The following is a 24,607-nucleotide window of genomic DNA, read 5'->3' on the forward strand; positions in this document are numbered from 1 at the left end:
TACCCTACACCCCCCCTCCCCCCCGCCCAATCTGTGGTTTCACTTTCCAAGGTTTTGATTACCCACAGTCAACCACAACCCAAAAATACCAAGTGGAAAATACCAGTACAGTGAGATATTTTGAGAGACAGAAATACTAAGACCATATTCACATAACTTCTTTTACAGTGCATCGTTATTGTTGTTATTGTTGTTTTAATTTTAGTTAATCTCTTGCTACGCCTGATTTATAAATTAACCTTTATCATAGGAGAAAAGATATATAGGATTTGGTACTCTCTACAGTTTCAGACATCCAGTTGGGGTTCAGAACGTGTCCCTGAGGATAAGGGAGAACTACTTACTGGGTAACATCTCATTTAATCTTCACAGTAGTCCCAGGAAGTGGCAATAATAACTCCCTTCTCTGCGTAATGGGAACCGGGATTCTCAGGCATGAGGCTCACAGGTGGAGCAATCAAGATTCAATACATTGTGATGTGGGGCTAAGTCTGCACTGGAAGCATTTGCTAGGGACTCAGGAGGTAGCAGGTGTCCCTAAGCTCAGCTTCTCACATTCTCCCTGGTGGACCTCCCTGAAGGTTTGGAGAGGAGCCACTGACCACCTTTGGCACAGGGTTTTGACACCTCACAGCTGTGCCTACCATACCCTCCCTCTCAGAGGCTCTCTTGAGCTCTGACTCCATTTCTGTGGCTGCTTCTGAAACTCTCTTCCTTTTTTCCTGGTTCTGCCTCCTCTTAGGAGAAAGTCACCAGCAGACATAAATGTCTCTTGGCCAGGTTTATTTGAAGATCTTTACTTCTTTCCTCCCTGAGTCAGCTTATGAATCCAGCCAGTCCTTATGAGGTCTCAGCTCCTCCATTGAGTCTAATACTAGATTTCCGTTTAAGCAGGAAGGTCCCATTTCCCAAACAGACCTTGTTAAGTGCTCCTTAGCGCCAGCTCCTCCTGGCTTGTTCACCTCACAATCTCACGTGCCCAGCACCAGCCTGGTACTAAAATTATAAATATTCTAAAACATACTATTAAAATTCTCTTCTGGAAAACATGCTAATGAAACTGCTCCTTCCCATCATTTCTGGATAGAGACTTTTCTACAGGGATATTCTGGCCACAGAAATCCAGAGATAATCTCTTTTTTTACCTGCCTTATTGACTCTCTCATCAACTCTGTGACTACTTGTTTGTACAGCACGCCATGCGCTGTGCAGGCATTCGGGAAGAGAAGTCCGAGGCCTTGGGTGGGTGAGGTTTCATAGAGCCAGTGCACCCCCGCAGGTTAAACTCTGTACAAGTGATGGAACCAGGATGCTTTGTGATCATGCAACTCAGTCCCCAGGGAGGAGAACAGGAGAGATGGCAAGAGTAATGGAAGGCTTCTTGTAGGAGATAAGTCCTGAAAAAAAGTGGGAAGGGCCCACCATGTTGAGATGCCAGGGCCTAAAAAAAAAAAAAAAAAAGGAAATGACAGTGAATTTTAGGATGCATAGGTATGTGTGCTGAAGAGCAGGGTGGCATGGGAGACAAGGCTGGCGGAGGAACAGTGTGAAAAGACCAAGGTTCATCTGGAGGGTCCAGATTTGATTCTGGGATAAGCTAAAGAAAAGATTTACCACAGGGTGAGCAGCAATGGTGCCACCAGGAGCTCAGAAAAATCTTTCTAGGAATCTTGTATTTAGGGAATTTCTTGTAAAACATTCTCCCAGTGCTGCTAAATGGGCAATAAAGGAGACTAGTTTGAGTTTATGCCAGGAATTCTATCAGACCCAGAATATTCCCCCAATGCCAGACCAGACCCCATTGGCCCACAGACTGAGTCTCCAGCCTCTCACTGTGAGCTCCAGGTCCCAGTTTTGTACAGCTTGGGGCATTGGTTATTTTTACAGCCAGCAGAGTATCTTCAAAGAGCAGCGAGGATGGAGAGAATGTGCCTCTGGTGTAGGTGGAAAAGGCTGCAGCCATAAGCAGGAGCTTCCTGTGTGTGAATCGGGGGAGCTACAGTGCTTGTTAGGCTGATCTCAGCCTCAGAGTCCTCCCTGTGATCTGCAAGGGGAACACAGGGGCTTTTATCCCACTTTCAAGGTCGTCCATCATGCTTACCCAAGGTGGCAGGCACCAGAGGAAGCCAATTGACAGCAATCGAGAGCACCCCAGGCTTTAGTGCACAGTTGAACAGCCACTGGCAGGAAACCTTCCTCAGATCCAGCCAGCCCGGTGTGCAGGCACCCAGAGGGAAAGAAGCCTGGCTCTAGGAGGAGTGCTTGCTCTTCTCCCTCCATGCACCCACCCTAGACACTTTGTTAATACTACAAATGTTGATTGGGTTGCATGCTCTTTGAGATGAGCACTTTAAAAGGCTATCTCCAGCAAAGGGGTAGTGAGTGCCAAGGGGGAAGTCGCTTGTAATTGAAGATCAAGGACAATCATTCCCTGAGTGTGTCCAGGCTTGTTAAGGTTTTCCTTGTGCATTTCTTAGGGAAGTTTTGTATTTGCCTCCAGCTAGATAACATAGCAAGGAAAGGCAGTGTTCTCATGGGTTTCTGAAAGCCCCACATACACTCTCTTCAACCCTGTTTTCCACTCCGTATAAAGACTGTGAATGTACAGGATGGTCAGTCACACTCATGGTTTGTAAAGAGCCTTGGAATTCATGTGAAAAGCATGCTGGAGATATGGAGGGACGAAGAGTCAAGTCCAGAAACAGCGGTGGAAACTGATTAAGCTCCTAGAATGTCTTGCTCCTCTGAGTCCAGGTGGAACTTACTGGGGTATGTTCTAGGTACAAGGGAAGTCTCTTAGTGAGTCTGGGTAGTCCCAGGGCAGGGAGATGGTGGAGGTGACAGAGGTTGCCGAACAAAAAGAGGAAAAGGAATTGGCAGGGGGAGAAGATGGGCACTGGCTTGAGAAGCCTTTACTCTTGAAATAGCTGAGGTTGCTATCGATCTGCTCCTGGAGCCTGGATGGGTGGCAATAGAGTGCTGGACCCTAGAATCTTCACATCTGCTCTGCTGCCACTGACTTTGACCTTGGGCAGGTTATCTACCCTCTTTGTGCTCTTTCCTCTTTTGTGAAATAGGGATAATGCTTTTGCCTCATGGTGTTGGTGGAGGAATCAATAGATTAATACACGATGAGGCTAAGAACTGTAGCTGGCCCACATGAGCACTCTGAAAGCCTTAGCTGCTTGCTGCTGCAGGAGCCCAGAAGCCAGCCAAGGTGTCTTTTTCTAACAGCCTCACTGAGGTGTAATTTACAGACCCTAAAAATCGCTCCATATAAGGACGCGATCAGTGTTTATTTAGCAAATTGATCAAGATGAAGAGTAACTACCTCAGTCTAGTTTAGCAACATTTCTATCACCCCAAAATGATATCTGTCCGCAATCAGTTCTTGTTTCTGCCTCCACCTCAGGAATCACTTATCTGTTTCCTTTCTCTGCAGCTTTGCCTTTTCTGGAGATTTCTGGCCTCTCTCACTTAGCATATGTTGTTGGGGATCCTCCAGGTTGTAGTGTGTATCTGAATTTATTTCCTTTTATTGCTGAATAGTATTTCATAGAGTGGATGTACCACAATGTGTTGTCCATTCACCAGCTGACAGACCCCCACTTATTTTGACTGTGTGATGAGTGCTGCTATAACATCCACTGTTTGTGTGGATGTGTGTTTTCATTCCTCCTAAGGAGACTTCCAGTGTTCCAGGAGAATGAAATATGGTAGATTTATGCATCACTGTCAAGGTCCATTTTTGGCTCAGATGATTGACATGCATAAGGATGGTCTGTGGACATCAGTCCTTATTGCTCAGCTTCACAGTCACATTGTTGGTTGCCTTTATGAAAACAAATGGACACCTCCTTTGGTGAAGCACCTGGGGACAGTGTTCACTTCCTTTTGAGGGTCATGCAGGCTAAGAATGATGGGTGCCAACAGGCAACTGGGCTGACTTAACCCAATCAGTCATCATTATTTATTGAACATTTTGTGCCAGCCCCTGGATTTCACTACTATGACACAGGTAACAAATGTGTGCCTTGGCCCCCGGGTAGCTGAATGCGAGCCACATCCCCCTTTCATGGTCTGGAACCTGTCCTATCAACCCCCTTTTTATTCATTTTAATTTTAATTTTTTTTTTTTTTTTTGCAAATTCCTGACCTTATTCCCTGTAGCTCCTACCTTTAGACCTGTACATCTGAACCTGTCTTCTCAATTCCAGACAATGTGGGTTCCATAGAGATCCATGTACACCTAACGTGTCAGAGCTTTAGTAACTCCATGATTGATCTGGCCAGGACCAGGTGGGTGGAGGGTTTGTGGAGAAGGCTGTACATGCTATAGATGGTGTTCTCTGCTGTTCCCTCACCTCTGCTTTGCAGCTAGCAGGTGATCCTCCCCACCTGGCACAGATGGCCCCTCCACCTGGTGCTTCTCCCCTGGGGCAGCCCCACCCTGTCTTCTCTAGCTCTTGGGGTAGTTTGTGAGTCTCATTTTCTCTGTGTCACCAGTTAGCCTCCATGATAGAGGCGGCACCCATAACTCGCCTCACGGAGCTTGCATTTACCTGTTTTCTCATAGATTTTGTTGGTGAATAAACCTTTCTCACTGTGGTTTATGCTTACTGCCTGGAAATTTCTGAATAGTCGAGCACATTTAGTAGAAATTTGGTGACTAGTTGAAATAATTGTTAGAGAGGAATGCAGATGGTGTGTATTCTAAGTGGGCTTGTTAACCAGATTGGAAATTACTGTGTATATCTCATTCTGGCTGCATAAATGCCTCATTAGGTTGGAATAGTCTCCTTTTCTATTTCTGCTACTATCAGAGTCCCAGAATGCCAAGACCATTTAGTTCTGTTCAACATCTCTTTGATGAGCACCAATTATATGCAAAACACCTTGTTAGTGGTAAGCCACTAACTCCTATTCAGCCTGCAAAACCCATCCTAGAAAATCCTTATCTTCTAGAAGCCTTCTCTAATTACTACCACTGTCACTCTTTTGCTCTTCCAGGTGACCTCCTTCTTGGGCATGAGTTTTATTCTGTTCTGGAATTTTTTTAAATGTCAGCCTCTCTTACTAGCCTGTGCACTGAATCTCTGAGTCCAGAGACTGTGTCTCTTTTGTGTTCCTATTTCTAATACCCAGCATAAGGCTTGAACGGCCATTTGTGAAGTTGTGAATGAATGGTGCTTTTCTATCTCTTAGCAAATATGTGTTGAATGAACAGATGAGTGAATGTGTGCCTGCAGTGAGGAGATAAGGTGCCTTGGCGTTGCCATGTTAGCCTGTGCTGTGGTTGAATGAGACAGAAGACCTCCAGCCTCCTGTGAGCACCCAGTAGGGGTCGCACCTTCAGTGAGGGGAGGCTTCTTGCAGGGACTTCCATTTCCACCTGCGAGCATCTGGGCCCGGAGGTGGCTGTCCTGCATGAATTGTCATATGTTACCCCTCCTGCTTGGCCTCAGCCTCTGGATCAGGGCAGCAATGGTCTAGAGGCTTCTGGCCCAGTGCTTCTCCCCGGGGGCTTGTTAACCAGATTGGAAATTGCTGTGTATATCCGTGTATATCTAGAACACACTCCATCTGCATGCCTCTCTAACAATTATTTCAACTAGTCACCAAATTTCTACTAATTCTGCTTGACTATTTAGAATGGTCCAGCCTAGAGCATTGCCTTTAACATCTCAGGGACCTTCTCCTTAGTCCTCTCACTTCCATTCTACAGGAATTATCTGGGGATGAAGGACAGATGGGTACTATCCCAGTTTTATGTGAGAGGACAGGCAGAGAAAGCACCCCCGAGGATCTCAGCCCAAGCCCCCAGGCCCCTCATACCTTACGCCTGGTGTGCTTTCTGAGAACACCTTGAGGCTCCCTCTGTTCCATCTTATCACCTTCAGGCTTTCCAGATGGTTCCCCAAGCTTTAAGAAGGTCCTGCTGCTATTTTTACTATTCCTGATCTTCTGGGCCTCCTGGGAGAACGCCAGACAGTCTTCCTGGTGAGCAGCAGCAAGGTGCCTGGAGCCCCCGCGCTGCCTTGCAGAAGTGAGCTGAGCAGGCCTGTTGCCAGGGACTCAAGAAGGGTGGCTGCTGAGGTTGATGAAGAAGCAGGAAGCCCACAGTGTAGCTTTAAGGCCAACTCCCATTGCCAGACCTCACAGCCCTGCCCTGCCCTGGTCTAGACCAGGTACGGGACATCTATTTATCTGGGGCTGCCGAGTCTGTTTCTCCAATGCGGTGGGCCTGAAAGCTGCACAGGGTGGAGGCAGCTCTTCCCAGGAGGAGCCCAAGGATGGAGACAAGTGTTCGTAGAGCATCTGACATTTGCCGCCATTCTCACACCCTGTTAGCATCATTCTAATGGAGGTCAGACCTGCTGCGTAATGTGCCACGTGGTAGGGCCTCAAATTTTGTCCATCCAGTCCTTTGCCACATCACCTCCTCTCCAACACAGCGGGATCTGTGTTCTAACTTTAGTTCTGGCCTTGTACAGGCTGAGAATGAATAAGAAAGAAAGTTTCTTAATCTTCCTCCTACTCAAGAGGTGCAGAGAAGCTCTCCTCAGCTCTGAGGTGCTCATGGAGAGAGATGTCAGTTTTCTTAGAAGCCATAAAATCCAGGCTCCACTTTAGCCTTCATGGATTTTTATCACCCAGCCTAATCCAGGTGTGTTAGTTAGCTTGCTGTTACTATAACAAATACCTGCAAAAATCAACTTACAAATCAAAAAGGTTTCCTTGGGCTCATAGTTTCAGAGGTTTCTGTCCATGATTGATTGGTCCCATTGCTTTGGGACTGTGTCACTACTTCATGCCACATACACACACATACACAAAAGCCAAGCAAAACCTCTTACCTCATGGTCAGGAAGCAAAGAGAGACAAGATGGGGCCAGATTATTAATATCACCTTCAGGTCATACTCCCAGTTACCTTAGGACTTCTCACTAGGTCCCAGCTCCTACATGATCCAGCCCCTCCCAGTAGTGCTATACCAGAGATCAGGTTTTAACAGATGGGCCTATTCAAAAAGAGAGTCCCACTTGGCTTCATCTGAGGCAGGTATGGTCTGATGTCAGTTTGCTGGTTGTTTGCCTGTCCTGTAGACTTTGGAGTGTGCTGGATTTCACATCTCTTTATTATTATAGTTAAAAGCTGTTGAACTTATCCATTTGTTCCTAAGGAACTGTAAGCAAAGATGCTTACATTAGCCAGCCAGGCAAACCACTTTGGTGGCAGGTGAACGGAGTGTCCTGAGACCCACACAGCCCTGGGCACCACTAGGCAGGGAGACCCATCTGACTTCTCATGTTTACAGTGCTTTTAAGTACAATCTAAGCTCTTGCACAGCCGTGAACAGCACAGTAATGTCGACCTGGACATCTTCCAAATGCCCCTGCAGCTCTCATTTCTCATAACCAATAACTCCAGGTCATTGTGTGTGTGTTCGTTCTTCCTATCTGATGATGGTCATCCTGGTGGAATGGACAGGGTATAAAATGCAAGGCTTCCCCATGCTGTCATATGAAAGAGCAGTGGCCATCAGTGCACAGTGTCCCATTTGGATAACGGGTCTGTGCTGTCATGCTGTCACCCTTAGTGACAGTGTCCAGGCCCACATTACTCTGCTGCCCTTGGCTGAACAAGGGCTTAGACTGTACTCAGAAGCACTGTGAATGTGAGAAGTCAGATGTGTCTCCCTGCCTAGTGATGCCCAGGGCTGTGTAGGTCTCAGGACACCCTGCTTACCTGCCACCGTGCCTCACTTTCAGAAGATTAGGCTGCATCTCAACATTCCTAAGTAATCCAGTGTATTTCTCCCTATCTCTGAATTATTAGACCATTCTGGAGTCTTGTGCTTTCTGTTGCTAGGAATCCAGCTCTAGGTTTTCTGCCCAGTGTTGGGCGAAGCGTTTCTGTTTTTTCGCCACAAATTCACACTGGTGGAGTCAAGTTCCCTCATCAGGGGAGAGTGATGTGGGCCTGCCTGATGCAGTCCTTTGTAGAGACTGAAAGAGAGGGTCCTGCCAGGGGCTTGCCACCTGCAGGCTGCCTTTCTCAGCAGCTTAACCTCCTTTAAGAAGGAGGCAAAGAGAAGCCAGCAGCACAGGGAATCATCACTATCTTTATCTCTGTTTTTCTGAGGAAGAAACTGAAACTCCAAACATTAAGTATTTTTGCCCAAAGATTCACATAGCTAGTAAACAGGAGAGGCAGGGTGGACCTCGCTGGCTGCTGGCTGCAGAATCGGGGAGGAGCAAGGTTTCTTTGCTTTCTTTGCTGTGTCTTGGCTTACTCATTAAAAAAGTAATACAGGCACAAGGTTTAAAAAAAATAAAAAATAAAAACACTCACACACAAGAAGTGCCAGAGGCCCCTGTTGGATGCAGTTTGTTGGGGAGCCGCACCCTTCACGTTGCTAGAGGACCTGCCGGGCAGTAGGAGGTCCCTCATGCAACGCTCTCTGCAACAAACAAGGGTGGGACAGAACGTTTCCTCTGTGTTACCCAGTGCCAGGAGCTCTGGGCCGTGAGATGACTAATTTCCTCATCCAAACCAAAGCGGGAAAGGAAACCTGAGGAAAAGTACAGTCTTCCAGAAGGACACACATTGCAAAGTGAATCTCCTGAGGCCTAGTCCTGCGTTTCCCTTCTCAGCGAGCAGCATGACCAGCAGGAGGTGTTCTTGGAATAGCACACACACGTTTCTGTATGTCTGTGCCTTCCCCCCCCCCCGCCCAGCGCCTGCCACAGATGGAAACACACTGGGAGCCCCCTTTACCTGGTTCCTCTCACTGCTCAGCATGCCTCAGAGATGTTCTTACGTCAGTGCATGGAAACCTCCTCATTTGGTGTATTATTTTTCTTTAAATAGGTGTCTGTGTAAATACAACCTTTGGATGATATGGAGCCCTTTGCTTCATCTTTCCAGTGCTGCTGTGGCTGTTTCAGACGGTTTCTTTGCATGTGTCCCCTCTTTCTGTGGGGTGCATTATCAGAAGGCACCCATGCACCCAGCATTCTAATCATCACTCCTGAGGACTGGCCCTTCCCTGAGGGAGTATCATACACAGGTCCTCTGTGCTCCTGTACAGGTAGCATCTTCAGCAGGTCGGGTCATCTGGGGACTTGAAGCCATTCTGCCTTGGGTCCATTCAGTATGGGCAAGCAGAGCCAGCTCTGGGCACCAGGGTCATGCATCCCAGCACTGGTGCTTACATAAGATTGCTTTGGGCACAGCTGACAGGAGGTCCCAGGTCAGAGAGTGGCTGCCCCTCCCTTCCCCAGCTTCTCATCATTCATGATGCCCTCACCCCTGCGTCTCCCTCCAGCGTGCTGCTTCCTCACTCTACATGCCAGAGAGACTGGCTTTGCCCCCAGATGACCCTGTTGTTAGGGGCACCGTGTCCTTCACATATGTCTCTACTTGTCGAGTTCCTATGACATAGTAGTCACTATTTTCAACCAATAAGCAGAGAGTCCCTGGCAAGGATGTTGGACTGTGTCAGGTGATGCTCCGGATGCCTATGGGTCCTTGGTGGGGTCCTCCACCTCACAGCCTCAGCATTTTGTCATTGAGTTAAAACAAGGTCATACTAGGTAGCTGCAAAATTTCGGTATATCCTTACCAAGTCTTGGGAACTGGCCAGCTGGTGCAGGTGGGTGAGGCTGTGCCTTCAAGGGCAGATTGTGATAGCCCTTGGGGCATTACTGATGTGACGATAGTGAATAGCCACCCCTGTGGGCCAGTGTGTTACTGTGTTAGTAAGCTTTTTTGTCATTGTGACCAAAATGCCTAAAAAAAAAGAACTTAGAGGAAGAAAGGTTTATTTGGGGCTCATGGTTTCAGAGTCCATGGTTGGCTAACTCCATTGCTTTGGGCCTGAGGTGAGGCCAAACAGCATGGCAGAAGGGCAGTGGTAGAGGAAAGGGGCTCATCTTGTAGTGGCTGGGAAGCAGAGAGAGAAAGGATTAGGGGCAGCAGGGAAGATGTACCCTTCCAGGACACACCCACAGTGACCCACCTCCTCCAGCCATGCCCACCTGCCTACAGTTGCCACCCATCCAAATTAGGACAGACCGATGTTACAGTTCTCATAAAGGAATCATTTTGCCTCTGAATATTCCTTCACTAACACAGGAGCTTTTAGGGGACACCTCATGTTCAAACCACAGTAGGTGCTGTGTGCACTGCAGATGTCACCTCTTGCCCCTCAGCCCTGCATGGGAGATGCTGCTGTTGTTGTCCCCCTTTGTGGTTGAGGAAGCTGGTAATGAGACAAATCAAGACCTGGCTCAGGGTGTGTCCAACTGGCTCCCAACTCTCCTGTTCACTCTTCTTTCACAGCATGGTGGGTCCCTCTCATCTTCCAGATGGCTTGGCAGAGGTGGAGATGCCCAGTTGCATCCTTGGTCCCTTGGCTGATGGCTGTGTTTTCATTTTTAGGACTTCTGTCACGGGCAGGTGATGTGGCCGCCCCTCAGTGCCCTACAAGTGAAGCTTGCTGAGCCTGGGCAGTCCTGCAAGCAGGTGTGCCAGGAGAACCAGCTTATCTGTGAGCCGTCATTCTTCCAGCACCTCAACAAGGACAAGGACCTACTGAAGTAAGTGCCTTGGGATGGGGAGAGAGAACAGAAGGGGGTCAACTCAGCCTCTGTGAGCTTTCTGGGTTAGAGTCAGATTGAGAGGTGCTCATTCTCAGTTTCCAGGCTGTGGGTTTTAGGGGAAAGATAGGGGGTAAAGGCAGCAGTTTGCAGCTGGACCCCCACATTTTCAGTGTTCAGTAAGATGAAGTCACCTGGTATACTTGGGATCTGAGTAGGGGCCTTGTATTTGCATAAATAATGCCACATCTGGCCTTGGAGATCATGGGAGATGTTGGTTTTGCTAATGCCATGCCCATGAACAGGGAGTGGAGGTAGCACAGAATCATAGCCATGGATGGACCCACCCCTGAGACCTCTGGCAGCAGCCAGATCCCTAGATGGCCCCCGGCAGAGTCTGAGCAGGATAGGAAGGAGGTGGCATCTTCAACTTTGGAATCAGAAAGGAATGAGAAATGGGGAGAAGCAGCTGGCACAAAATTGCCCACAACAGATTCCAAGTGCCACCTTCCCCTCTTCTGGTCCCGCCCCCTCTCCAACTTTCCTCGGGAACCTTTGGTACATCATGCATCAGGCCTCAGCAGACCTGACTGCTGGGTCCCTCCCCAGCACACAGAGGCAGGCCCGGGAATGTTGGCCAGGGCTGTATCTGGGGGGGCCTTTATGTTCCTGGAATTTCTTGCCTCATACTTGCAGTTTGTTTAGTGATGCCATTCCTTTCCCTTTGCATCAGCATTTGAGTTTGACATCTACAGTTCCAAGATTTCCACATGAGGTTTCTTCTGCCTTCTGCCTCCTGATCCCTCTCAGTACGAATTCTGTTCTCCTAAATTTTATCACTCCCCACCCTCGGTCCACCATCTAGTCTCCCACCTTAATTTCCCTGATAAGGGATTTTCTCCAAGATACATGCCTATAAACAATAAGGACTGCTGTCTTAACTGTGAAGATTCAGTCCAATGGTTGTGCTGTCCTAGTCCTGAAGGAGATGTTTCAGGAATAGAGTGGTCTTGGGGATCAGGACTCAGCTATCCCCCATTCTGGCTTTATACCCGGCCACTGTGGTTATTGTTCATGGTGGTCTGAGCTGGCCTGCTCCCTCCTGTGAGTCTTGCTATCCTGAAACATGGTATAAAACTCCCTTTGGAATGCATGGTCTCCAGCATCACTGGTAGGGATGCTCTCCTGAGCAGGGCTGTGAGGGATGCTGTTTTTTCTTTTTATAGGGGAACCAGGCTTTTTATGGGGTAACCAGAGGCTACCTTGATTACACCATCAACATAAAAGCACAGGCCAGAAGAAGGGGGGGAGGGAGCTTCCTAAGAGGGCTGGCTTTGACACGGAACGTCCAACTCCACAGCAGAGATGTTGAATTCTGGGGTCGGCTTTCCACTGGCTCCGTTTGCAGATATCTCCCAGGGCAAGATGGCTTTTTGAGAACCCTGAGCACTGTATTGGAATTCTGAAATTGCTTGGTACAGATGTGGCACTGTACTCCTAGTTCTGCCTGTATGTAGCCCCTTCTGGAAAAGGGGAGGACAAGAAGGTGCCTCCTGGGAATGAGACCTGCATGGGACTCCTGAGCAGTGGGTCTTCCCTCCAAGCCTGGGAGGGAGTCATGGCAATTAGTCTCCGTACAGTGACTGAGATCTGGCTCAGAACTAGCCTGGAGCCCACGCAGGTGGCCTGTCTCCAGGACAAGGGTCTGGGTCAATGGGAACAGAAAAAGGGCAACCAACTGCTGGGAAAGGGGCCAGTGCCCTCTGTTCCATCAGTTTCTCAGCTGTAGAATGGGGACATCCTGGGTGACAACAGGATGATAATGGATAGCTCTTGCTAAAGAACAGAATGGCCCCTCCTTCTAGGCAGTTCTAGGCGATAGAGTTCAAACACCAGTTTCCTGGCCAGACTGCCGCCTTTTCCTCCTCCTTCATGCCTCGCGCAGATCCACAGAGTAGAGAGGGGCATGGTGTGGGACAGTCCTGCAGTCAGACCCTGTGCCAGGCGATCGCTCTCTCCTCCACCCCTCCCGACAGTGGATATTTGGGTTTTCTTACCAGGAGGCTGGAATGAATGGTAATTTCGTAATAAAGCCGTCTAAAATTAATTCTGTGAACATAAGAGCCCTACTGAATAACTTGTTCATGCATTTGTAAATACAGATAATGTTGTAAAAAACCCCAGCTATCTGGCAGTCTATTGAGTGCCTCCTCAGCGTGGAGGTAATCCTGGCCCATCCATATTCATGGCCAATTAGCAATTAGCAGCTCCACGAGCTAGGGCTGCCTTTGCTTCTCCAACTTGGGACTTGGTTCTAAGCTGAGCTTAAGCTTTTTTCTGTCTTGGGGTGTCCACAACCTTTATGAGCCACCTGTCCTCGCTGTATAGTATGAATTTAACAGATTACATAAATCACGTCCTTTGGAGCATCCATGTGGCCATCTTGAATCAGGGAGGAGCAGGCCAAGGGTCTTTGAATTCCTATATGTGCAGGGAACGGTTAAATGCTAGAGAGACCACCTCGGAGCATTTGTGATTCCTCCTCTGGGCAAGACTTCACCTAGATCAGGAGTAGAAGGATCCAGAAGGCAAAAAGCCCCTGAAGTGCCAGAGATCATTCCAGCATGGCCCAGTGGGGAGGACTGAGCTCCATAAAAAGGAACATGTGTTAATATGAAGCCCACTTTATATTTTGGTTACCTCTATTTTTCTGGGGATTAAACCCAGGGCCTCACACATGCTAAGCAAGTATTCTACTGCTGAGCCACATCCCCAGCCCTTAGCTACCCCTTAAGGGTGTATCTTCCAAAATTTTAAATTTCAGGTGACCCCTAACATAAGATGGTACGGCTTACAATTTTTTTGACTATAGGTTGGTGTGAGGGTATGGATGTTCAGCAGAAACTGTGCTCCAGATTTGAATTTGGATCTTTTTCCAGGCTTTGTGTAGGTGGTTTAATACTGTCTCACGATGTTGGGCCGTGGGATTAAGCTGAGACTCCAGTCAGCCACACGGTCACCAGAGGGAACCACCTGCTCCACAAGGTGCTGTGTGGCTAAGTTGGTGTGGTCAGTAGGTTGGGTATTCAGTGCATGTTTTGATATATTTTCAGCATAGGATGGATAGATGGAGGCATAACACTGTCTGAAGCAGAGGTGCATCTGGGTTGGCCCTTCAGGTCTTCTGAGCTGTGAAGTCTAGACTGCGTGTGCCTTGGCACCAAGAAAGGAGATGGCCCTGAATCAGAGTGGTTACCAGGTCTTGGAGAGAAGGCAGGCACTCTGGGGCAGGGACCAGTGGGAGGAACAGGAGCAGGAGATAGGACAGGCTTGTGTCCTGTCCTGGAGGGGCCGGTACCTTCCATCCTCCACCTAGTGCTGGGGTTCCTAGCCTACCTAACTCCTGTGGTAAGGAGAAGGTGGCAGCCCCATGGGAGGAGAATTTGCTCTCTTATTCTTCTTCAAGAGCCAAAAATTGTGCACTGAGTGCTGAGGGGTCCCAGAAACTCCCAAACTCAACCTGTAAGAAAAGTATCATGGGCCAGTCCGAGAGAAGGTGGTACTGTGGGAGAGAGGATGGGAGGATGGGACACACATACGGTGCTTGGAGTCTCTGAGAAGAAGGGTGTGTGTATCTGAGCAAGATAGACATCACCAGGACAGAGAGGCACATGCAGCCCTGTGTGTACTCTGAAAAGGTCAGGGATCTCTTAGGGACTGAGGACCCCTGGACTAGGGAGGCTGTCTAATCCAGTGAGGTACCTCTCTGGTGACTTTTGCTCACTAGTTACACAAGGATGATGGAGTAGCCTTTTTGCTTGCCCAGGGCTGCAGGACAGGTACCTGCACACCCACAAAAGGGAGGGCCCCCCTGGAGATGCTCAGACCTGGGGTTAGGAGGTGTTCAAGAGGGGGGTAGGGTCATACATGCCCCCAACACATATCAGTGAACCTTTGGGGAGCTGCCTGAAGTGTGCCTTCACTGTGGCCCCAGGAAGTGACAGTTGCTGGAGCCCTTGGTGGGAGTCTCTGCTTTTCCCCAGCAGGTGTCACCTGCTACAGCCTCAGTTGAGACCCATTCACAGGTGTGCACTCACAAGTACATGCACAGGAGCAGACTGCACAGGCGCCTGGGGACAGGTGACCTGGGAGGGCATAGGAAGGCTTTTCATGGCTCCAGCAATTCCGCCCCCACCACAGGGTCTGGGAGTGGTGGTAGAGATTCGCATACTCCTGGTAGTCACATTCCAGGCAGCTGGTGTGAATGAGGTCACAGCATCTACTGTAATCCACCCACACAAATAAGTAGCATAAACATAAATCTGTGTCCCAAAGCCACATTCTACATGTAAGCTTTTTTTTTTTTTTTCCAAAGAGAGACACACATATCTGTTTATTGTAGCACCATTCACAATAGCCAAAATTGGAAGGAAACAACCCAGGTGCTCAACAAATGAATGGATAAAGAAAATGTGGCACATAGTCACGATGGAACATTACTGAGTCATTAAAAACTGAAATCTTGTCACTTGAAGCAAAATGGATGGAACTGGAAGACATTAAGTGACATAAGTGAGACCTTGAAAGAGAAATACTACATGTTCTTTCTCACCACATGTAAACTTTTCATTCCCAGCTCAGCTCCAGATGCCCCTTTCTCTTTGATGGCCAGTTTGGTACACTGACAAGGACATAGTCTCTGACTCTTTTTTCCTTTCAGGAAATCCATGAAATGCTCACTTTAGCCTTCTTCCCAGTTCATCACTATCTCCCAGGTGGCACCAAGGCCAGGGATGTTAGGGCACTTGAGAAAGTGTACAACACCCCTGGTGACTGCAGGGACAAGTCAAGAAGGGTGTTGGCCTCCAGAGCAGGCTTCGGAGCTGGGTCCAGTTGGCATGTGTCAGGGAAGCCAGAGCCCCAGGGAGTGCTGGTTCCTAGAGCAGTGGGGCTTCAGCCTTGACTGAGCAGGAGCCAGGCTGGCAGCCTAGAAGAGTGCCCCAGGAGCCTCAGCAGATGTGCTGGTAATCGCCAGATAAACACTGGCCAAAGGAGGCAGGGCCCAGGCCACTGGTTGGCTGGAGAAAGAAGGAGGGCGGTGCTTCTCCCTGCCACCTGGAAGCCTCCCAGAGGTAGTGGGAAATCTCAAGTTCACTGTTCTAATCTCCCTCCCTCCCAGCAAGAAGTGAGACTTCTGTGAACAAAGCAATGGAAATGGCTGCTGTGTGTAGATTCATGCCATCTGCAAAGGGAGGAAGGTGACATGACCCACCCAGGGCCTGCAGGGTCGTGATGGCAATGGCAGTAATAATAGTAGTAGCTAATATTTATGGACCACACTCAGAACCAGATTCCGCCAAGTGCTCTAGAAACGCCACTCTGATTCCTGCAGTTAAGGATTATTTATCCCATTTTACGGAAGAAAACACTGAGCCACACAGAGACTCAATCCTTTGTCCGGGATTACACAGCTCTTAAGAGACAAAGCCAGGAACTGAAACCCAGGTCTGCCCGGCCCCCTACACCTTGTTTCTGGAACTTGAGTGCAGCACCAGGTCCTAACTGGCTTCCACACAGGGCACCAGGCTAAGCCTTGTTGTCCTGGAGAAGCCATGGTGGGGTGAACCAGTGCATCCCAGGTGAGAGGGAAAGCCCTTGGAGATAGGTGGCCAGTGCCTTTAGAAACAAACAACAACCAAAAAAAAAAAAAAACCCAGAATATCCTTTGCAGCCCCTCAGACAACTCTGCTGTGGGGAGAAGATGGCGAAGAGCGCAAGCCTCAGGAGCAGGGCCTGGCTCACTGGCTCTGCACATCCTGAAGCCTTGGCTCCTTCTTCTGTAGCCCAGATTACGATCTGCTGTATTGAAGGGTCATGTGACCCTCCAAGATACTGGGCAGGAAGTCCCTGGGAGAGCACCCAATTGCTCACCAGTGGAAACTAAGGCCATATCACGGGAATCTTTTTAAACATTTAATCAAAAAAATACTTTAAAAACCCAGCACTTAGCCCCAGTGCCGTTCCTCTGCTCGCCGCCAACACTTTCGTGTGCAGCCATCTTGGCTTGGATAGTCACACAACACACCAGGTTGACCACATTGTACGTCCTATTTCATAATCTGCCCTCCTCTGGGACAGCTCTCATGCTGGGGCACACTTTTCATGTTTGGAGTTCTGTGTGGAATTCCACAGGCACAGGATGGCCATGGTTTATTTGGCGATTCCCTACTTGGTGAAAAGACAGTTGGTTCCAGTTTTCCTCTACTACAGAGCAGCCTCAAAGACACCCCCCTGCGTGTATACCCAGGCACACCTGTCTTTCCAGAGCTGAAGTTCCTAGAGGTGAAGAATTGCAGACTCAGAGGGGCACCATTTCATTTCTGCAGCAGGAGAACTGAATGCATCTCCCACACCTCAGCAAGTGGGCCAATGTGGCCAGTGACAGAGATGAGCTCTGTCCCCTGCATTTCCAACCCATGTGCTTTTCTCTTCCTCTTTAGGTATGAAGTGATCTGCCAAAGCTCAGAGCTGGCCAAGGACATCCTGGAGCCCTCCTATGACCCCAAGAGCAAGCACTGTGTGTTTCAAGGGGACCTGCTGCTCTTCAGCTGTGCAGGCGCCCACCCCAGGCACCGGAGGATCTGCCCCTGCCGGGACTTCATCAAGGGCCAAGTGGCCCTCTGTAAAGACTGCCTATAGCAGCTGCCAGCTCAGCCCCACATGAAGTCCGCTGGGGAAGATGGTGGCTCCACTGGGCAGAGACAGGGGGGCAGAAATCATTCAGGGACTCTGGCCAGAGCCTGAACTTTTTTGGTCTAAGGTTTGGATTGGGGATTGCTCCTGCTGAGGTTAACGCCTCCCCCAGGGAGTTTTCGCCAAAACAAACACAAGAGCAGTTGTGAGGCAAGGAGCCTGGCTTCTTGTGGTACAAGGAACATCCTTCCTATTTTGTGAGGAGCAGCTGTAGGGAGATTGTCAATGCAGGTGCTCCAGGGTGGGGGAAAAAAAATCATCTCGTGATTCATTTAAAACAAAAGAGGAGAAATGAGCTGATTAGAAAGAACTTTGGGAACATTCCTAAACCCATTAACTTATTTATTTGGGAGGGAGGGAGGGGGACAGGGAGGGAGGAAGGGGATCGATCACACCTTTCTTCTTTTATTTCCCACTGTTAGTCATTCTGGATACTGCTGTTCCTTCTGTCTGCCTCAGGCAGGTACAGTGGGGCCAATGGTGTGCTCAAGGGCAGCTGTGGGGACCTGACTTCTGGAAGCAGGTGGCAGCAGAGCAAAAGAAACTCTTGCTTTGGAAACACAGGCAAACTGTCCAGGGCATTGTCATCAAGTGGAGGCATCCTGTGTGTACTTGGCAAATGGCAGCTAAAAGACATTTAACCCCTTTGGTAGGGGGGACATGGCTGTCATGTCCAGAGAACCCAGTCATGGACAGAAGTCAGCCAGGGACATCTGCTTTATAGTCGAGAGAGACCCTTTCCTGTGTGTTCCCACCAACCCACCCACCTTGGCCCTAATTGGGCTAGAATGTCCTTAGAAAAGAAATGCAGGATTGTAGAATTTTTTGTTAGCTAATTTATGGTAACTTGGCCCTCTCTGATACGCTACTATAAGGAGAGTAGAGGTGTGGGACTCAGAGAACTACCTTTGGACTTGGAGGGATGGCCTTCTAGCTTTCAGACAGCTGAGCTTCAGAAAGGAATGAATTCGGTTCTTAAGATTAGTGGAACTATCGAAGAACACCTCACAGGTGTTCTGGTGTTATATTCCTTCTGAAGTCTGATATCACCAAAGTCCAGGGAATGGGGCTCTCAGTGAACATTTGATGTTTGCTGGGAGAGCAGGAACAGCTCAGGATGAGTGCCCTGCACTGCCCTGACCACTCTCCCATTGGTGTCACTTGCAAAGGGCGAAAGCGTTGGGCAGACCTTACTCCAGGCAGAGTTGTTCTGAGAGGGCTGAGCAACCCCACTGAATGAGCTCACCAGCAGGCTGGGCAGACATGTTGCACCCACCTTCCACACACCCTGGAGCCCTGTTGCTCTGTTTTTTTGTAAGTTCCCATATCCGCTGAAGCACTGCTTCCATGCTCTGCAAATGTTTATGGGTTTCTCATGAGGCCCCTGACACCTCCACCATTCCTATGAGAGTGAGCCGTCATCTTCTTCTGTGTAGGAGCTGCCAGCATCGTCCACTCAGCTCTGGATGGTGGTTTGGTGTACTGAACAGCCTGTAGTCCACACCAGAGACCGTTTCCTAGCACCCTGCCTGTGGGGGTGCAGCCAGGTGGAGCCTCTGCCAGGTAGAACAGCTGGGCGAGGCTAATGATGGAGTAGGCCTTCAGGAAATGAGGGAAGGGAAAAATTCTGCTTTGTGGGGAGCAGAGAGCCTCTACATCTGGAAAATTGAACTGCCTGCTTCTCAGTTTCTACCATGGTGCATAAATAACAACTGCACAGCCAACCTTTTTTTTTTCCCCCCCCCTTAGGCCCTCAGATCACTGCTCAGTAGATCTGAATTTCACTTCCAGTTCCAGAGACAGACAGAGAGTGGGGAGGGGCAGCCAAGGTCTCCACCCTTCAGGTGTTCCCTGAGCACATCTGCCAGGGAAACTACCAGTGGGAACACCTCTGCCTAGAGCACTGATGCAGGGGACTTGCTGGAAATAGCCTTTTCCTGGGCCCAGCACCACGGGTGGAAGTCCAGATAAAACCCAGTTTGTTATGGTAGCTAGTGCACGGGTTTTAAGTTTGAAATGGCAGTTTCTGCAGTAGGAAGGGGAAGAACTGGCATCCTCACTCTTGAGGAAGGACATTTTCCCTGTGAGTGGGCCTCTTGGCTGCTCCCTGGCAAGTGGGAGTTTGCTTGGGTTACCACACCTGTTATTCCTAGGCCAGCTCCGCCCTCTCCTGGGCTCTTCAGGGAATTTCCCAGGCTGCTGATGACCGTGTGGGAATCCCACCAGCAGGGGGCGCCTGCAGGCTGAACTTGCTTTCCCAGGCAGGGCTGTGTCAACCTACTTAGCAGACAACTGTTTCAAGAAGCCTGGGAGTTCAGAAAGCAGAAAACCTTGTAAAGCAACATTGTCCCTGGCAGAAGCTTCAAGCATCACTCCCTATCTGTCCCTGGACTCGGGGGGTCTCTTCACCTTTCTGATCCTCTTATCAGGCAGCCCAGAAGAGCACTTTCTCCCATTTAAAAATTCCTCTAACTTCCTAAGTCTAGTCTCAGCTGGAAGTAAACCTAAATTCCCTGGCTGGGGCTGCTGCTCTTGGGGCAAAGTAACCCACACTCCTGTTGTTAAGGGCATTGTTGATGGAGTTGGTGACACGTGAATGTGTACCAGCCCCGAGACCTCCTATGACTTGTTCCAAGTTTGGTTCTCCAGGGGAAACTGGGGAGGGGCTTCCATTGGCCCAGTGTGGGGTAGGAAGAAGAAAAAGGATGGTGCCTCTGATAGTGTGGGCTGGGCGCCTGCAGCAGTTTTACCATTGCTATTTTTATATGGAAACCTAAACTGATTTGTAATTGATAACCAATCCACAGGGAGAGAGATCCGAAATCAGGATTGATGTTTTCCTGTGCTATAATCATATCTTGCCTGGCCTTTAGAATTATTTTTCCCATTGTGATCTTGAGACAAAAACTTAAGGGAAAAACATCTAATTTATTAAGAGAAAGCTTTCCTTTGTAAGGTAAATACTTTCCAGAGTAAACACTCCGGAAAGGGAAAACACACTTCTTTGAATGCCAGTAAACACCTCATTTATTTTGTGTATGCAATTTGATTTGCACATGTACAAATGGAGATGCTTTTTGCATTTTTGCTTTGATTGGGTTTTTGTCAGTGCTTATTATAGTTTACTTTTTGTGTTTGCTGTGTGTTTGGAATGTTAGAGTCTGTCTCTTGGTGATGTTTATTTTCCTGCTGTGCCTTTTCACTTTTCTTTGGGGTTGGTTTTTGGAATCTGGGTGCTGTTGAGGAGTGTTAGGTCCTTGAGTGACTACAGATGTTCCGGCTGGGCACCAGAAATGGCCCCTAGGCCACAGTCTGTGTATCAGGCACATTCACCCCCCGAGGAGGGTATGAAATCATGAGAAGTCTAGGGGAAGGGCTGGCTTCCTCAGACTGGGCCACAGTGTGGGTCTGTCTTGGGACTGCTAGTTACCAAGCTGCCTGCTACCCTGTCACTTGCTGAGATGTGGCTGAGGCAGGAGGCCAGCCCAGGGAGGGACTGCATTGAACTCATCGGAAGCGGTAGCCCCGTAATACTTGGGCTGGTTAGTATCACGAAAGGGGAAGACTCTGTGCCCCTCTTTTTTATTTCCTTGGTGGATGAATGAATGCAGGATTTAATGAAGATGAATAATTACTCCTTTGGGAGTACAGCTGCAGTATAATTCACTGGAAGTGCAAGTGTCAATGAAATGGATTTGACTGAAGCTGTAGTTTATAGGTGGGTGTGTGCTTTTTAGATCAGACCAAGGTGGTTTACCTAGACTGTATATAGTTAGACACCGCTACCTTCTCCTATGCCCCCCCCTCAATTTTTTTTTTTGAATTAAGTACTGGGGATTGACCTAGAACCTTGCTAGGCAAGTGCTCTACCACTGAGCTACATCCCCAGTTCCCCCCATCCCTTTTTAATTATTTTTTGAGACAGGGTCTCGCTAAGTTGCCCAGGCTGGCCTTGAACTTGGTGATCTTCCTGCCTCAACCTCCCAAGTAGCTGGGATTACAGGCATGTACCGCTGTACCCGGCTTCAAAAATTCTTGATTAAAAGAAAAAAAAAAAAGAGATATTTTGTTAACGACAGGCCATGTTGTATGTGTTACTATCCCAAGCCTGGATTGTTTTATTTATTTGAAAATGTTTTAATTTCCATATTGGCTTTATTCTAAATCCTATCCTTCCCTATGAGGTTGCAGAGCATCTTCATGTAACTAAGTGGGTGAACATAAATAGATCCATACTCATTTAGGAAGCTGACAGTTCTGTAAAGCTGAGGGTGAGTTCCTTTCATTCTTGTTGGCTTCAACAAAAAATGGAACACCAAGTTTTTACATATAGCAAAAGACCAAATTAGCTGTATAGTCCTGGATGCAGAAAAAAGTTACCCTAGCTTTCTTAGCACTTAGGGTTTTGTGAGGATTCAATGTTTTAGCACAGTGTCTGGCACCTAGTAAGCCCTAGTAAATGTTAAAATATTGTTATTAGCATTTCATAAAGCCTGAGAAATAAAGAGCTCACTCCCTATCTGTTGATTCAAAATAACACCTACATAAAAATATTATTCCAAGTTGACCAAGTATTGTAGGAATTACTGGTTTAGATTGTCCAAGTTCTGTGCCTACCCTGATAGTTGAAATCTTACTGTATTCCGGAATGCACTGATTTGAAAATATGCCAGACTTCAGCTCCCAATGAAACCAGCCTGCAAGACTTTATTAACTGGAATTGAAAAAGGTGAAGGTGACCTTTGGCCACATACTGGACCTCACCCCACTGATGTCTTCTGGAACATTCCAGGGCTTTCTTTGAAGAACTTTTTGAGTTAGAAATAATTTAAAGGAGATCTCAGATAGATCGTACACTTTGAATTAAAGTTAATCCTATGCCTCTGCAATGCAATAATGGAGACTTTCCTGTGTCATTTAAGAGGAAAGAATGACCAATGAAATTTATGCATTCCCCAGGAAATCCCTTTGCTGCCCCCTGCTGGTCAGGGTGGCTCTTAACAGGCTGGTTACCCCATGTTTCCACCAAATAAAGGTTAATTCGGTTAATTCCAGGGCCTGGTCCCAGAGAAAACCCACCTCCCCAGGGAAAGCCACCTGATGTCCAGGGCACAGATTTTGGCCCTTTACAGAACATTCCCCCAGAGGCTACTCTTGGTTTAATGATGTTTTCCCAACTCACTTAAATATCAGTTTTCTGTTTGTTTGGGGGGTGGGGGGAGTGGATTTAGCCTCTTGCTTCCCTGGTGAATTGTAAGGTTTTATCTCCTGTCCGTCCATGTCGACTCAACTCTGGATAGATTGTGATTATGGAATATGGGGGAATTTTCTGGAGTTTGGTATCTTTTTCAAATTCCTTTGGTTTCTCTTCAGCTGATCGGCAGTCTTACAGTTGCGATGATTGGAATTTACCTCCTTCAAAGCCTCACTCTCTAACCAAGATTCTGCCGCGCCTTAAGACTGTCCCTCACCCCCTTCCCTGACCCCCACAGCAGGAAAGGCATGTGCCCATTTGGCAGGCAGGGTCACTGACTATGGAGGATCGGTGGGAGAGGGAGAGTGGTAGTGGGCACTCAGATGCAGTGGTGGGTCAGGAACCTTTCATCTGTCGTGTCTGCCAAAGCTGAGATGGTACAAACGTGAGATGCATCTTGCTCACTGTCCTGCCCAAGTACTAACAGGACCATAGCATAACAATTGATGCCAAAGGATATGGTGTATCCCTTCTACTGTAGTTGCTGTCACAACCTTGATGTTGTTAGCTAATGGTCATTAGCATCTGTGTCTTCAAACAAATCCTGGTACAACTGTTTTCTACTGTTCACTTCTGGGGTTAAGTCGTGCAGGATTCTGCAAATAAGGTGTCACTGTCCAAATGTTACTGTACTGGCATAGAGAGCTCTGCTTTGTTTTCCACTGTTGTAGAGAAAACTAGGGAGAACTTTATTTTTCAATAAACTTTTCTTGTGTGACAGGTGGGAGTGGTTTTTGTGAGAGCTGGCTGGGTACAGGGTCAGCCACAGATGCATGCTGTCCAGCTGCATCTCACAGTTTACAAACTCAAAAAGGCTGACGGAAGGAGGTTGTGAAGGGAATCGTTTCAGAACTAAGCATTCTCTCCCTTACAGCACATCTATCAATCAGGTCAGACCACTCTCCCTGCCCTGTACTCACTTAGCAAGGAGCTGAATTAGTGAATTGCTAGACTTTTTTTTTTTTTTTTTGAGACAACTGTCAATCACTGCACCAACCATTTAAAAATCTTTCCAAATGGGCTAGTAAAATGGCCCTAAAAAGACTACCTAAGTGCAAGAACTTGCTGGACCTATACCACATTTCTCCCTTCAAAAACAGCATTGTTTGAACCAGGAATCAGTGGACCTTGAGTGCTTGGTCAGGCAGATGTCTTGGAAGCACAAGGCCACATCAAGGAGCTGGACCTAGCCTGGACTCTAAAAGCCAGGCACTGCCTGGTGACTGGCTGCAACAGAGAGGCTACACAAATCCTTAAAAAAAAAAAAGGTGCCAAGGAAATACAGAGAACCTCAGTTTGGGGATTGCTACCTCTTCATCTACTTTCCCTAAACTTCTACAATGTGTATTAGCTACAGTAAGAAAATCTACAGTAAAGAAAAATATTGAATCCTGCCTCTATCACACCTGCTCACAGACCTTTTTCTGCGCTACTTGCAAACATCTCACGGAAGGCCCGTCTGAGTGCTGTGTGACTTGGCAGAACAAGCTACAGGTTAAGTGTCCCTTAACTGAAATGTTTGGGACAAGTGTTTCAGATTTCAGATTGTGGGATATTTACATGTACATAACGAGACCCCTCCAGGATGGGACCCAAGTCTAATGAAACTCATTTGTTTCCTGTATATCTTAGACACAGCCTGAGGGTCATTTTGGGCAGTATCTTCAGTGCACTTGTGTTTTGCACATGGGGTCAAATGAAGTTCTCTACTTGTGGTATCATATTGGCACTCGAAGTATTGTGGATTTCAGAGCATTTTGATTCCAGGGTTTATGGATTAGGGGTGCTTAACCCATACCTTCCTTTAACCAGCCCAGTGGGAGACAGGGCACTGAAGGCTGGAGTGGAGGACCCAGGAATCAGCCATGCTCTGGTCCAGGAAATTGAATGTGCAGTGGTCCTGCCTTGTAGAAGGCAAAAACAACCGTTCAAGCTCTCTGCTCTCCCACTAGAAGCAAAAGCAACCATTCCCATATATCATCCTTCAGCTGCAATG

General features: G+C 48.1%; 1 protein-coding gene across 7 annotated transcripts in view; it reads left to right on the forward strand.

Annotated features, from left to right (window-relative positions):
* Positions 1–23,329, forward strand: part of Mgat5 (alpha-1,6-mannosylglycoprotein 6-beta-N-acetylglucosaminyltransferase) — a 319,720-nt gene extending 296,391 nt beyond the window's left edge. For all 7 annotated transcript variants that reach the window (XM_015501729.2, XM_048810438.1, XM_048810437.1 and 4 more), the window contains 2 exons: positions 10,447–10,604; positions 17,105–23,329. In XM_015501729.2, the coding sequence (XP_015357215.1) occupies positions 10,447–10,604; positions 17,105–17,303 (357 nt within the window). In that variant the 3' untranslated portion in view covers positions 17,304–23,329. The remainder of the gene's footprint in view (positions 1–10,446; positions 10,605–17,104) is intronic.
* Positions 23,330–24,607: the final 1,278 nt, after the last annotated feature.

This window comes from Marmota marmota, unplaced genomic scaffold (genome assembly GCF_001458135.2).
Source record: "Marmota marmota marmota unplaced genomic scaffold, marMar, whole genome shotgun sequence".
NCBI lineage: Eukaryota > Metazoa > Chordata > Mammalia > Rodentia > Sciuridae > Marmota > Marmota marmota.